The following is a 16487-nucleotide window of genomic DNA, read 5'->3' as shown; positions in this document are numbered from 1 at the left end:
TATATCATCTGTGTGCTTTAATAGTTTAGTTTCTTGAGTTTCTGCATGTAAATTTAATATCTAATAGCCACAGTTCTCGCATTTTCATTTGCGTCGGAAAGTAAACTGATTTTGTGATATATTACAAGTTCCTAATCAGGGGAGAATTATTTAGTTTCATCTGAATGCTTCAGTAGTTACGTTTTTGAATATCTGTGTATTATTAGACACAGTTCCTGCGTTTTTGTCAGGGTCAAGAGTAGAGTTGCGCAGCATGTGCCAATAGTCCATTTATCTGCCTAGATTAGTTTTCCACCGCCTTTAGTATGGACAGGGACTGTGATTGTTGTGTGCGGATGCTGCGAGCCGAGTTAGTGACACTTCGCTCTCAGCTTCAGGATGTGATGGCTTTGGTTACACAGCTTGAGGCTGCAATGGATGGGCACCACTGTTGTGGGCCGGCCTTGGGGATCCAACAGACGTCCAGCATGTCTGAGTGCTCCAACCGGTCCTCACCGGTGGCCAACCCAGTTACTACTCGCACTGAGGCTGACCCCTCACCTGTGGTCGAGTGGGGGGTCACCCCGGTGCGAAGCAGGCGGTGAAAGACTTCCCAGGTGGCCACATATAAGGCCTCCCCGGTTTGTCTGACAAACAGGTTCCAGGTGCTGTCTGTGGCTGACACTGTCGCTGAGCCAGATGCTGTCGCCTGTCCTGTTTCAGAGGAAACCACTCAGTCTGCAAGATCCGGGCAATCACAGAGGGTGGGATTATTGGTAGTTGGGAGCTCCAATGTTAGGCGCGTTACGGGTCCCCTTAGGGACTTGGCTGACAAGAAGGGTAAGAAAACCAATGTACACTCCATGTGCATACCAGATGGACTCATTCCAGATGTGGAAAGGGTCCTCCCGGATGCCATGAAGAGCACAGAGTGCAGCCATATGCAGGTGGTTGCTCATGTCAGTACCAATGATGTGTGTCACTTTGGATCAGAAGAGATTCTCTCTGGTTTTGAGCGGCTAACAGAAGTGATAAAGGTTGCCAGTCTTGCTTGCAAGCTGAAAGCAGAGCTGACCATTTGCAGCATAGTCGACAGGATCAATTGCAGACCTCTGGTACAGAGCCGAGTTGAGAGTCTGAATCAGAGGCTCAGGCGGTTCTGCGACCATGTAGGCTGCAGATTCCTTGACTTGCGCCAAAGGGTGGTTGGGTTTCGGGTGCCATTGAATAGGTCAGGTGTCCACTATGTGCAGGAGGCGGCTATACGGGTAGAAGGGGCTGTGTCGCGTGGACTGGGTGGTTTTTTAGGTTAGAGGGTCTCGGGGAAAACACAAAAAGGGCTTCAGTCACAAAGGGTGCAGGCTGAACACAGGAAGAACGTAAATACAGGAACCATTTGTATAACAATAGTAAATTGTTGGAGCTATGATGGGAGAGTACCAGAGCTCAAAGCACTAATAGAAAGCGCTGATGCTCAAATCGTTATAGGCACTGAAAGCTCAGTCAAAATTTTTGTGAAGAACCTAACACTGTTCTGAAAGGACAGGCTAAACATGGTTGGCTGTTAGAAGTAGTTTAACTTGTTGCGAAATTGAAGTAGATACTTCCTGTGAGTTAGTATGGGCAGAGGTCATTGTTGGCAACCGGAATAAAATAATAATTGGACCCTTTTACCGACCTTCCAGTTCAGATGATACAGTTGCTGAAAGGTTCAAAGAAAACTTGAGTTTGATTTCAATCACGTACCCGACTCATATGATAATAGTTGCTGGTGACTTTAATTTACCCTTGATATGTTGGCAAAAATACATGTTTAATTCCGGAGGTATGCATAAAATATCATCCGAAATTGTGCTAAATGAATTCTCTGAAAATTATTTCAGGCAGTTAGTTCATGAGCCCACGCAAATAGTAAACGGTTGTGAAAACACACTTGACCTCTTAGCATCAAATAATCCTGAGTTAATAACGAGAATCAAAACCAATTCAGGGATTAGTGAACACAGGGTTGTCATAGCGAGATTGAATATTGTAAGCCCCAAATCCTCAAAACATAACAAAAAATATACCCATTGAAAACAAACAGTTAAAATTTCACTTGACGCCTTCCTGAGAGACAGTCTCCACTCATTTCAAATTAATAATATAAGTGTAGACCAGATGTGGTTTAGATTCAAAGAAATAGTATCGGCAGCAATTGAGAGATTTATATCAATTGTATTAACAAACAACGGAGCTGATCCTGCTTGGTACACACAACGGGTTATAACACTGCTGCAGAAACAATGAAACAAACATGCCAAATTTAAACGGACGCAAAATCCCCAAGATTGGCGATATTTTACAGAAGTTCGAAATTTAGCACAGACTTCAATGCTAGATGCTTATAACAGTTTCCACAATGAAACTTTGTCTCAAAACCTGACAGAAAATCCAAAGAGATTCTGATCGTATGTGAAGTATGTTAGTGGCAAGAAACAGTCAGTGCCTTCTCTGCACAATAGTAATGGAGATAGTATCAAAGATAGTGCTGCCAAAGCATAGTTACTAAACACAGCCTTCCGAAATGCCTTCACAAAAGAATACGAAGTAAATATACCAGAATTCAAATCGAGAACAGCTGCCAACATGAGTAACGTAGAAGTAAATATCCTCGAAGTAGTGAAGCAACTTAAGTCAATCAATAAAAGCATGTCTTCTGGTCCAGACTGTATACCAATTAGGTTCCTGATGCATTAGCTCCATACTTAACAATTATATACAACCATTTGCTCGACGAAAGATCTGTAGCCAAAGACTGGATAGTTGCACAGGTCACACCAATATTCAGAAAGGTAGTAGGAGTGATCCACTTAATTACAGGCCCATATCGTTAACATCGATATGCAGCAGGATTTTGGAACATACATTGTGTTCGAACATTATGAATTACCTCGAAGAAAATGGTCTATTGACACACAGTCGACATGGGTTTAGAAAACATCATTCCTGTGAAACACAACTAGATCTTTATTCACATGAAGTGTTGAGTGCTATTGACAAGGAATTTCAGATCGATTCCATATTTCTGGATTTCCGGAAGGCTTTTGACACTGTACCACACAAGAGGCTTGTAGTGAAATGCCTGCTTATGGAATATCATCTCAGTTATATGGCTGGATTTGTGATTTCCTGTCAGAGAAGTCACAGTTCGTATTAATTAAAGGGAAGTCATTGAGTGAAACAGAAGTGATTTCTGGCATTCCCCAAGGTAGTGTTATAGGCCCTTTGCAGTTCCTTATCTATATAAATGATTTGGGAGACAATCTGAGCAGCCATCTTCGGTTGTTTGCAGATGAATCTGAATGGTGCGAAAAGTGGCAGTTGACCCTAAATGACGAAAAGTGTGAGATCATCCAGATGAGTGCTAAAAGGAACTCCTTAAACTTCGGTCACATGATAAATCAGTCTAATCTAAAAGCCGTAAATTCAACTAAATACCTAGGTATTACAGCTACTAACAACTTAAGTTGGAACAAACACATAGAAAATGTTATGGGGAAGGCTAACCAAAGACCGTGTTTTATTGACAGGACATTTAGAAAATGTAACAGACCTACTAAGGAGACTGCCTACACTACACTTGTCTGTTCTCTTGTAGAATACTGCTGCACACTTTAGGATCTTACCTGATAGGAATGATGGAGTACATTGAAAAGTTCAAAGAAAGGCAGCATGTTTTGTATTAACATGAAATATGGGAGAGAGTGTCACAGAAATGATACAGGATTTGGGCTGGACATCATGAAAAGAAAGGCCTTTTTTGTTGCAACGGAATCTTCTCACAAAATTCCAATCACCAACTTTCTTCTCCAAATGCAGGTAGGTTAGAAAATTTAAAAAAGGAAATGGCTAGGTTAAAGTTAGATATAGTGGGAATTAGTGAATTTCGGTGGCAGGAGGAACAAGACTTCTGGTCAGTTGACTACAGGGTTATAAACACAAAATCAAATAGGGGTAATGCAGGAGTAGGTTTAATAATGAATAGGAAAATAGGAATGCGGGTAAGCTACTACAAACAGCACAGCGAACGCATTGTTGTGGCCAAGATAGATACGAAGCCCACACCTACTACAGTAGTACAAGTTTATATGCCAAATACCTCTGCAGATGACAAAGAAATTGAAGAAATGTATGATGAAATAAAAGAAATTATTCAGATAGTGAAGGGAGACGAAAATTTAATAGTCATGGGTGACTGGAATTCGAGTGTAGGAAAAGGGAGAGAAGGAAACATAGTAGGTGAATATGGATTGGGGCTAAGAAATGAAAGAGGAAGCCGCCTGGTAGAATTTTGCACAGAGCACAACATAATCATAGCTAACACTTGGTTTAAGAATCATGAAAGAAGGTTGTATACCTGGAAGAACGCTGGAGATACTAAAAGGTATCAGATAGATTATATAATGGTAAGACAGAGATTTAGGAACCAGGTTTTAAATTGTAAGACATTTCCAGGGGCAGATGTGGACTCTGACCACAATCTACTGGTTATGACCTGTAGATTAAAACTGGAGAAACTGCAAAAAGGTGGGAATTTAAGGAGATGGGACCTGGATAAACTGAAAGAACCAGAGGTTGTATAGAGTTTCAGGGAGAGCATGAGGGAACAATTGACAGGAATGGGGGAAAGAAATACAGTAGAAGAAGAATGGGTAGCTTTGAGGGATGAAGTAGTGAAGGCAGCAGAGGATCAAGTAGGTAAAAAGACGAGGGCTAATAGAAATCCTTGGGTAACAGAAGAAATATTGAATTTAATTGATGAAAGGAGAAAACATAAAAATGCAGTAAATGAAGCAGGCAAAAAGGAATACAAACGTCTCAAAAATGAGATCGACAGGAAGTGCAAAATGGCTAAGCAGGGATGGCTAGAGGACAAATGTAAGGATATAGAGGCTTATCTCACTAGGGGTAAAATAGATGTACTTGAGGACAATATTATGGAAATGGGAGAGGATGTAGATGAAGATGAAATGGGAGATACGATACTGCGTGAAGAGTTTGACAGAGCACTGAAAGACCTGAGTCGGAACAAGGCCCCCGGAGTAGACAACATTCCATTGGAACTACTGACGGCCTTGGGAGAGCCAGTCCTGTCAAAACTCTACTATCTGGTGAGCAAGATGTATGAAACAGGCGAAATACCCTCAGACTTCAAGAAGAATATAATAATTCCAATCCCAAAGAAAGCAGGTGTTGACAGATGTGAAAATTACCGAACAATCAGTTTAATAAGCCACAGCTGCAAAATACTGACATGAATTCTTTACAGAAAAAACTAGTAGAAGCCGACCTCGGGGAAGATCAGTTTGGATTCCGTAGAAATGTTGGAACACGTGAGGCAATACTGACCTTACGACTTATCTTAGAAGAAAGATTAAGGAAAGGCAAACCTACGTTTCTAGCATTTGTAGACTTAGAGAAAGCTTTTGACAATGTTGACTGGAATACTCTCTTTCAAATTCTGAAGGTGGCAGGGGTAAAATACAGGGAGCGAAAGGCTATTTACAATTTGTACAGAAACCAGATGGCAGTTATAAGAGTCGAGGGGCATGAAAGGGGAGCAGTGGTTGGGAAGGGAGTGAGACAGGGTTGTAGCCTCTCCCCGATGTTATTCAATCTGTATATTGAGCAAGCAGTAAAGGAAACAAAAGAAAAATTCTGAGTAGGTATTAAAATCCATGGAGAAGAAATAAAAACTTTGAGGTTTGCCGATGACATTGTAATTCTGTCAGAGACAGCAAAGGACTTGCAAGAGCAGTTGAATGGAATGGACAGTGTCTTGAAAGGAGGATATAAGATGAACATCAACAAAAGCAAAACGAGGATAATGGAATGTAGTCGAATTAAGTCGGGTGGTGCTGAGGGAATTAGATTAGGAAATGAGACACTTAAAGTAGTAAAGGAGTTTTGCTATTTGGGGAGCAAAATAACTGATGATGGTCGAAGTAGAGAAGATATAAAATGTAGACTGGCAATGTCAAGGAAAGCGTTTCTGATGAAGAGAAATTTGTTAACATCGAGTATAGATTTAAGTGTCAGGAAGTCATTTCTGAAAGTATTTGTATGGAGTGTAGCCATGTATGGAAGTGAAACGTGGACAATAAATAGTTTGGACAAGAAGAGAATAGAAGCTTTTGAAATGTGGTGCTATAGAAGAATGCTGAAGGTTAGATGGGTAGATCACATAACTAACGAGGAAGTATTGAAAAGGATTGGGGAGAAGAGAAGTTTGTGGCACAACTTGACCAGAAGAAGGGATCGGTTGGTAGGACATGTTCTGAGGCATCAAGGGATCACCAATTTAGTATTGGAGGGCAGCGTGGAGGGTAAAAATCGTAGAGGGAGACCAAGAGATGAATACACTAAGCAGATTCAGAAGGATGTAGGTTGCAGTAGGTACTGGGAGATGAAGCAGCTTGCACAGGATAGAGTAGCATGGAGAGCTGCATCAAACCAGTCTCAGGACTGAAAACCACAACAACAACAATGCAAAAATATTTTGTTGACACTGACCTACATAGGGAGAAACGATCACCACAATAAAATAACGGAAATCGGAGCTCGTACGGAAAGATATAGGTGTTCATTCTTTCCATGCCTATACGAGATTGGAATAATAGAGAATTGTGAAGGTGGTTCGATGAACCCTCTGCCAGGCACTTAAATATGATTTGCAGAGTATCCATGCAGGTGTATATGTAGAAATGCTGAACTTTCACTGTAATGTTGATAGAACAATTGAAATAAATACATTCGGAACAATATTGAAGGATGTAATTTCAGTAGCTACCCACTAATTGATGGAGACCTTTCTTGTTCCTCGTGTCCTGAAAGTACTTAATTCAGATCATTCTGCAAGGAAACAGTCGCCAGGTGATAGTTTGAAATTCCCTTATGACGTCCTGTCATTCTGAGAATTCATGAATTCAGTGAAATGATGCCGGTGGTCTCACAAGGAACCCCTTGAGTGCTAGTTCACTAGTTCATTCTTTAGTAAGGCTCATTTGAAAGTGTTGTGTTAACAGTTACTATAGGAAAAATATTAGCTGCTAATGACACAGCATGTGCATCAGAAGGGTGACAGGAAATGAGTGTCTCGAGGTGCAGAGATCAACCTTCTATGGGATGTATGTATTACACTTTACAAAATGGACATCGTCGACATTCAAGAAATGTTCAAAACAAACCATTAACTTGCACCATGAACACTGAATAAAAATTGGCATGCCACGGTGATCACAAAGGTTAGCTCCATCAAGAATGAAAGCAAATTTCTTGGGAGTTACAAACTGTCTGGGATGTTCAGCTAGGTGTCCACTGTTAAAAAATGCATATATAATCCTGTTAGTGTAATGAGGTGATGAGAACTGATTGAATGTAATGCCATGCAACCAAATGCATTTGGTCTGTCGTGGAGCTTATCGTGAAACTGGCTGTCCTTGAAGGCATAACTGCATTTGGTGTTTTATAGGCACGGAGAAAACAAACATCCAGAGGCTTAATTTGTCCAGTGGTTCCAGGTGGTATGAGTTGCAATGTCACACATTTTTCAGGAGGGATAGTTTACTCTACAGGAGTATGATTTTTATGTGCAGACAAGGAATAAAGCAAAAGCAAGTTATTTTAACGAGCTATTGGCCAGAAGCAGTGCTGATACCATAGTCGTAGTTCTCTTATGCCCATTTTCCCACTGTTGCTTGCTGTGACATAAATATTCCCTACTGTCCTTGCAAGATCACTCACTTGGGAAAGAATCATAGGGGGCAAAGTAACTCCAACTATTTGCAGCACAGTAAATAACTTTCCAGCCAATTTACCATTCAGATTAACAGTCAGCATAATTGTATACAAATGTGTTAAAGAATTGATGTTAGTTGATCATGATTCAACTCTCATGGTACCTCTAATTTCTAGGGTTCCTTTCATATGTGTTTCCTCTTCAAAACCCAATTGGTCAGAGTTGGAAACAAATTCCTTACTGAATGATGAGATAAGTTTGTTTATCTCATCTACAAATTTTTGGGCCGATTGTGCAGTTTGTTGTGCATTGTCAAGGTGACACGTTATTTGAAATTTCGTTTCTTCCATCTTCCAATTCTGTGGCACTGTTTGCAGTTATGCAGCCGTCCAATGCTTCCCTGGAACCACTGTGCTCGATGTCACATGCAGTTTGATGTGCATAATGTAATAGGTCACTGTCAACATATATGTTGTAAATTGTATCTAGTTTAGTTTATTTATTCGTGATATGCTCCATCACAGTATTTGTAATATTATGTGTATGTATTGAGTGATTTTGTGTGTGTGTGTGTGTGTGTGTGTGTGTGTGTGTGCCGAGGGGTTTGGTATTTAAATCAGAACGTTGGCAGTGAAAATTTTATGCACTACACAGTCACATTATTGTGGAGTTATTTGAAATCTTATGAACTTGCTTTTTAGTATGCCATGGATGATCTACCATGTACATAATTATGCTGAAAATGATTGTCCTTTACTACATTTCTCTAGAGATGGGATTTGTGGCTCCCTGTCTGACAAGGCTGATGAATTACATCTCTCAATATTTGTTTTAATATCACTTTCACTTGTTAAGAACATTTCATCACCAGTTGTACTCGTCAAGTACATTGTCCGCACGGTTGAGTGCATGAAATGCTAATATTTCATCTGTCACGTACTTCTCACTCTGCAAAATTCCTTGGATTCCTGTCTGACAAAGTGCCAACTTCAGCAATGTTGTAGGTATAATGCAATGTTCGTTTTGTTTGTCATTGCCATTGTTTTATTTTGTATCAACACCTCTAGCACTGTTGTGTGTTACTCATTGACTAAGCAGTTCACCTACGCTCCATAGCCTCATGCTGTGTGCACCATTGAATACCTCCAGTTCGCATCCTGTTGCCATTAACAGCCAATATTGCAGTTGCGTGGTGGACAATATGTGGAGTGTCAAATTCTGTAAACATTATTGGCCTTTTGTGAGCTCACAATCAAGGTTCCTTTGTCAATGTAGGCTTCACAAAGATCATTATCATCTTGTGTGTGTTAGAAAATCATTGAGCTTAGCCCATGACATGAAATAACATTACAGATATTTATGGAATGCCAACGGACCTCCATTGTGTGATAATGTCCAACCATCAATTTGAAAACTTTATTATTGGAACTCATGATCAGGTTATATTTTCAAGCCTCCGTACTCTAGTGAGCAAATTTACAAGATCATATAAGGTGCTTTCTTTTGTGCTGAATTTTTAATTAGGCACTTTGAGGGTTTTATGTTTGTACCTCCCACAGAAATTACTGGGTGCTTCACTGAACCACCAGTACCAGTGTATTACATTCTGATACTGTGCTGGTCAGGGTGACTCGTCTGCTTCAGACAGTTCCTTCCAAGGTATGTAACAAAAATGTGTGCCCAAACTTTCTGGAAACATTCCTCAAACTTAGAGAAATAAAATGTGTTATATGAACATTGGCCCAGAAACACTATTTCCGTGTTAAAACTCAATTTCTACTTCTCATCATAATCATATTGATGATGGGAAACACATACAAACAACATACCAGCATTACAAGAAATGTTTTCTTACATGAAATGTGCAAAATATCCTCTTGGCTGTGTTTGGTCAGAATGTATAGTAAGTTTTAATTCTTATGTTCACTGCCAGTGTTGGTTTAATAGAATGAAAATAATGGTGACATGTGACACTCTTCATTACTTGTATTGATATGTTACTAAATTCACTGCTTTACTAGCATCATCCGCCCCGATAGCTGAGTGGTCAGCGCGGCGGTCTGTCACACCAAGTGGCCTGGGTTCGATTCGCGGCTGGGTCGGACATTTTCTCCGCTCAGGGACTGGGTGTTGTGTTGTCCTCATTATCATTTCATCATCATCAGTGGAAGGCAATGAGAAACCACCACCGGAATCACTTCCATAGAAGCTCATGCGGTGGACTTCTCTGACGCATCCAGCACATAGCATCAACTGTTTGTTTACTGTTCATCATGTCTTTGGTTTCCTGTGTGGCTCAGCAGATGGTAGTGGCTGTGGCATTCAGCATTTGCATTGGGAGAGATGTCTAGAATGATGGTACACCAACAGGAGAATATTTGAAGCAACTGCTTGTTGTCTTGGGGAGCAAGAGTTGAACTGATTCCTTAGCCTCCATACTCTCTGGACCTACAACCTCTAGACTTTTATTTGTGGGGGCATTTGGAAACTCTTGTTTATGGAACCTTGGTACAAGATTTACAGAGTCTTCGTGTCCGAATTGTGGAAGGCTGTGAAACAACAGCCAGTTCTCCAGGGATACATCACCACATCATGGATTCAATGGAAAAATTGGTTGATGTATGTATTCTTGTTAACAGAGGACATTTTGTACATTTCCTTTGGGAAAGTGTTTCATACTGTGCTGATACATTCTTTTCCTGTGTGCTTCCTGTGACTAATGTGATTGTGAAGAAAATAATGTCCAACGTGGAAATAAAGTGTTTTATACTCATGCACATATAACGCATTTACTTGCTCAATGTATGTGGAATGTTTCCTGAAAGTTGTGGCCATAACTTTCTGTTGCATACTGAATAGTAACACATTATTCCAGTGCATATGTTACATCATGGATTGAGTAGTTATGGACCTCTGTGTAACTTTATGGAGATGAAATGTCACCTCTGTCAGATACTCGTGGAACTAACCTGCCATTCAAGCTTCTCAAGTTCATATTGTCTGTCTTGCATGACAGTCTTACAAGTTCTCTCTTGTCAATCTAGAAGCAGATAATTGGGTATATCTTAAGTAATTGCTTGCATTTAGAGATATGGTGAACTAATTAACATGTAAGTAATGAAAAGTTCAAGATTAATATATTGTCGAAGTTTTAGATTCTCGGATCAGTTGTATTTTGGCACATGTTCTGTTGCAGATGTTGGATCCATGATAAAGTAAGCATCAGAGGGAAAGGAAAGTTATGACTATTTGTCACTACCTATGGCCTTTCAGGCAGTGTTCAGGTGCCTAATGTCAATGTGTAAAACATGCAGTCACATTCTCAAAACTGAGAAAAGGTGTTTGGTAATAATACCTGTGCCAACATATTTTCTTTGGGTTCAGCTTGATTAAACGATTGCAGACATTGCCAAGGAATGTTAGCGTGCATGAGCTCAATAACTAAAATGATGCCATTAGAAAATTCTTGCCAATTATTAGCCATATAAAATAAATATGTGACAACTTAAATGATTGACTTCTCAGATTGCTCTAGTTGCCTTCCTCTTTTCCTCTATCTGATTTTTGTTTCCAGTTTCACTATTTTTTTTATCTTGAGTTTTCAATTCACCTTTAAAAGTGTGTGCTCCCCCCCCTCCCCCTCTTCACTGCAGTGTTTTTGTTTCTTACCCTCTGTCTTTACTTCTTTATGTTACTAACTTGCTGATACTCACTGTAGAGTTTTTTAATCTGCCACATTTTAAAATTTATGTGCTCATCATCACTGCTCCAGTTGCTCATATACTGCAGCTCATAAATGGCTTGCGTTTAAAATGATGTTAATGTTGATCAAATTTTGTCTACGTAGGCAATTATGAGGCAGTCAGGCTGCTCCTGAACAAATGATGCCAGTTATGAAACTGCTTCTTCTTCTGTAGCACTACAGCCTTTGGTGAGCCTTGGCTTCAATTGTTTTCCTCCACACTTCACAGTTTTTTGCATCTCTTTTCCACCCCTGGTCTCACATACTCATGAGCTGCTCTTTTACATCATCACCATTTCTGTTTGTTCTAGGCATCTATTTTCATCTAGTAGCATAGAGCACATCTTTAATCATTTTCTTTTGTATTCTTTTTTCTCTGCCATTCTCTCCACATATCCTAGCCATTGTATTAGTTGTGATTTGATAAATTTTACTATATTTCTTCCTTGTATTAATGCCTGTAGCTTGGTGTTATAGCACACCCTGCAGCCTTCTTTCTCCCATATTGGACCATAAATTTTGCATAGTACTTCTTGCTCAAATCTTTTTGCCATCTTCTGTCAGCGTCAGTACCTCTGACCCATTTATAACCACTGGGTGAGCTAGGGAGTCCCATTCTTCTTATAACAAGACTGTTTCTGAAGAGTTGTAGATTTACAAAATAAGCTCTGTTTTCTGCATGCAACTTTTCCCTTATAATTTTCCAATGCAGTTATTTGACATCAGAGCTCCCAGTAACTGAAAGAGGACACTCCTTTGAAACATTTCCCATTTATGTTTAGATAGATTTTCTTTTATTTTAATTTATTCTGAGGCCGATTTTTAATATTTCTCTTTCCATTGCCATGTTTGTTCCGTTAAGTATGTTGCCATTTCTTCTTACCATTGCAGTGTTATCAGCGTATGCACATATCTGGCTAATTTTAATAAATATGGTGCCTGCTTTATTGAATTTATTTGTTATGCTGTGCAGAGCTGTATTGAATAACACAGTGGAGAGATTGTCACGTTGCTTACTCATTTATTACAAAGTTTTCACTTGGCGTGTTGAATATATCTATTTTTGCTCTTTTCTGTATCATTATCATTCTGATTAGATTTATTAATTTGGCACTTAAACCAACTTCTTTCAGCCTTCTGTATTTTTGCTGTCAAAGACTTGTTTGAAAACAGTGAATAGTAAGTGCAGAGCTTTATTATCTCTGTAGAACTTTTCAGCTATTTCTCTGATCACAAATATGTGATCAGTTGTTACTCTGTCTGATTACGAACTACACTGATATGCATCTTCTGTGAAATTTTGCATCTTTTTGTTTAGCATATTTGTGAAGATCATATAAGCCTTGCTTTTCACATGTTGGTCTGTCTCCTTCGTTATAAATGGGAATTGTTATTCCAGTTCTCCAATTATCTGGCATGGTTTCAGTTTACCAAGGATATGATATCAGTGTGTGCAGTTCCTTTATTACAGCACTTCCCCCACATCCTGTTAATTCAGACATTGTGCTGTCTTAATTGGGGGCTTGATTGTTTCTCATGTTGTGGACAGCCATAGATACCTCTTGCAGCCTTGGCTTTCCTCCATCATTGCCTACTTCATCTCCACTCTTTTTTCCTGTTAGGCCCTCTTCTTCTTCCAGGGTGGTATTATGGGTGTTTGAAATATTCTGCACATCTCTCACTATCTGTTCTTTCTCCCTTATCATCCTTCCATCTTTACTTGAGCATGCTTTTGTTTGTGGCTGGAATCTACTCCTTATTTTGCTTACAACATGATAGAATTTTCTCATTTCATTCCATTCCTTTACCTCTTCTAGGTCTTGAAATTTCTTCTTAGTGTGCTTTCTTTTCTTTCTCTTGCACAGTCTGTTAGCACTCTTCCTTAATTTTCTGTATTGTTCCACATTATTTCTGCCTTCTCTTTGTGACAATCTCATTCCTGCCCTACTTATTTCCTCTATTGCTAACCTGCAGTCTTCGTCAAACCATTCCTGGATTCTGCTGCTTCTTCTCACACCTGCTCTTTTTTCTGCAAAATTGTTAATGGCTTTTTAAATCCTGCTCCATCTTTCGCCTACTCCTGCTGGTGGCCCTTTACTACTCAATTTCCTACTTAGTGTTAGTTAGTATTTTTTTATTTCATCAGGAATTTTGAGTTTACCTATATCCAGTCCATCCTTATTTCTGACCTATTGGTATTTACTAATGATAGTTTATCTCTTAAGACTGATTTTGTCACAAACTGATCTGAGTCACAATTTGGTCCTCGGGAACTCCATGCATCTGTAATTGAGGTGGAATGGTGGGCATTCATTAAAATATGGTCAATCTGGTTGACTATCCCATTAACTGCAGACTTCCCTGTATGCAGACAAATCTTCTTGTGTGGGAACCAGGTGCTCTTAATTATCATATTATTTCATGTCATGAATTGGCACAGTAAGGCTCCATTGTTGTTGTTTTCTTTGTACAATGAATGCTTGCCAGAAACTCCATCTTGATGCTCATTCCTCATTACTTTTGTATTAAAACCTCCTACTGCTAATATCAAATCATACCTAGGTTCTGGGCAGCATACTTCTTCCACATGTACATAGAACTGGTACTTTATTATATCATTTTTATCCTCCATTGGTGCATGTCCATTTATTGTTGATATGATCCTGAATTTCCCTCTTATTCTAAGTCTGCACATTCCTCCATTTATTGATTCAAATCCTAATAGGCTTTTCCTGGCATTCCTGCCTATTACAGACCCTGTTCCAAATTGGCCAGTTATTTTCTCTGGCGCACTTCATACTGTTTAGTATATGAGTTCGTCAACCTGCCCATTTTCCTGCCATCTTATTTTCTGTAATTCTACAATATCACTCTTAAATTTTAAAATTTCTTTGGCTGTTTGTTCTGTTTTTCTAGGGTGAAGCATCATCCTCACATTCCATGTTGTTATTGTCACACTAGGTTTATCGGCCCCATGCCGCATGCCCTACCTGGAAGACCAGGATTTGTATCAGGTTTGTGCCGTTAGGGAAACTGGCTTCACTGCAACTCTAGAACTCTCCCTGCCTTACGTTGTGGGACACACTTTGTCTCACTACTCTGTCAAGACCACTCCAGCATAGGTGGCCTTACCAGAAGCTATGCTACTGCTAGCAGAGGCCTCAACTTCATCAGTGCACAGAAACCCTGCCACGCAGCACTGAAGGTGCCTTCAATAATGTGGTGTCCCCTGGGGGGGGGGGGATCCAGTTATGAATAAATAAATGAGTAAAAACTATGTCTCATATACCTTTATTTGCTATGTGTTTACCTTCCTGTTAAAAAGAGGAATTTGTCGAATATACTTTGGTATATGCTGGAACCTGTTACTAAAGCCAGAGACACATCTTTTCCAAGAAATATTGACACTCTTTTTTTTGTACAGTATGCTTGATGTTACTTAATCAAATAAGTAATTTGAGCAGTGTCTTGCATTCATGAATTACTATGTATATAAAATACTAACTGAAACCTTGAGTTAGAAGAAGCTATGTATCTTTTCCTCAGTAAAATTTCATTGGAAGGAGGATTTTCAAACTTTTTTTATAAAACAAAACAACATTTCAGGTTTTACAAACAAGTAGCTGATGCAACCTAGTTTTAGCCAACCCTCTAGAGAAGCAGAGTGGTTTTCACATGCCCCTGTGAATATCGATGAACACTATATGATATGACTATGAATTTAACCAGTGATACATATTTTTGTATGTTTTTGTTCTTAAAAAAGAACCTTAAACGTGAAGACCTTCTCTCAAATCTTTTTGCATCCACAAATATAGAAATCCTATGAGTGGAAAAATTATGGAAATTTTTAGTAATATAAGGAGATGATAAAAATAACAAATATGTTTCTTCTCTTGCTTTCAGCTTTTGGTGTCTTGGCTTGTTCCATCAAAGCCTCGAAATCCAGGTTGCTTGCCTTTCTGGTTGTCTCTTATGCCCATGTTCATATGGATGGTTGTGTTCTTTGCACAACCTCACAAGGTTTGTATTATTATTATTATTATTATTATTATTATTATTATTATGGGATTCAAAAGTACAGATGACAAATTACAGTGATATTGAATTACAAACATATTCTGGATGATTTTGAACAATGAGTGCAAACTGTGCTTGACTGTTTAGCTTTTTCTTAGATCACACTTATTGACAGTATTTCTGAGAAGATGCTAAAAAAACAAGCTAAAGCACTAGTGTCCCTACAAAAGGTGTCCCATATGATTACAAAAAGGATACTTAATACCATCTGTTGGTTGGTTAGTTGTTTAACAAAAGGGGCAATATTTTTAAGAAAATGAAACTTTCGGTCACCCTCCTTACCACAGTGTCAGAAGACAAGACTTTCAATACAGACATGCAGTTTTCAGTGAGCAATAATATACTTCATAAGATCTGTTGTAAAGATTGTGGCTCGTAGCACACAGGAAAAATAGGTAGAGATCAGAAATGCTGAGTCACAGACATCACACACACACACACACACACACACACACACACACAAATCACAAATCACAAACCCAAAAAACACAGCTCACTTTTGTTGTGCCTATCTGCGACTCAGTATTTCTGCTATGTGGTGAGTAACAATTATCCGTTTATTGTAATATTGAATGTAAACAGAGAAGGGCAGCACAAACATCACAGGTTTGTTTGAGTCGTGAGAGAATGTCACAGAGATGCTGAACAAACTGATCTGGCAGACACTTGAAAATGCATGCAAACTATCCTGTGAAAGCCTACTTTAGAAATGAATATATTACAACCTCCTACATATATGATTCATGGAATCACGAAGTCAAGATTAAACTAATTATAGCACACACAGAGGTAGTTAAGTAATCATTCTTTCTGCATTTGATACGTGAAAGAATGAAAAAAAAAATTTTAAAAAAGGCCTAATAACTGGTACAATGAGAATTGCCCTCTACTCTGGATGGCAAAGTA

General features: G+C 39.1%; 1 protein-coding gene across 1 annotated transcript in view; it reads left to right on the top strand.

The window, feature by feature from the left end:
- The window catches only part of LOC126161918 (alpha-1,2-mannosyltransferase ALG9), a 117800-nt gene that overhangs the window by 46114 nt on the left and 55199 nt on the right, over positions 1-16487 (top strand). Inside the window, exon 8 of the mRNA XM_049918087.1 lies at positions 15408-15524. Coding sequence (XP_049774044.1) covers positions 15408-15524 — 117 coding nt within the window. The remainder of the gene's footprint in view (positions 1-15407; positions 15525-16487) is intronic.

This window comes from Schistocerca cancellata, chromosome 2 (genome assembly GCF_023864275.1).
Source record: "Schistocerca cancellata isolate TAMUIC-IGC-003103 chromosome 2, iqSchCanc2.1, whole genome shotgun sequence".
Classification (NCBI taxonomy): domain Eukaryota; kingdom Metazoa; phylum Arthropoda; class Insecta; order Orthoptera; family Acrididae; genus Schistocerca; species Schistocerca cancellata.
The sequence above is the reverse complement of the archived record's forward strand: the minus strand, read 5'-3'. Positions and strand labels throughout refer to the sequence as shown.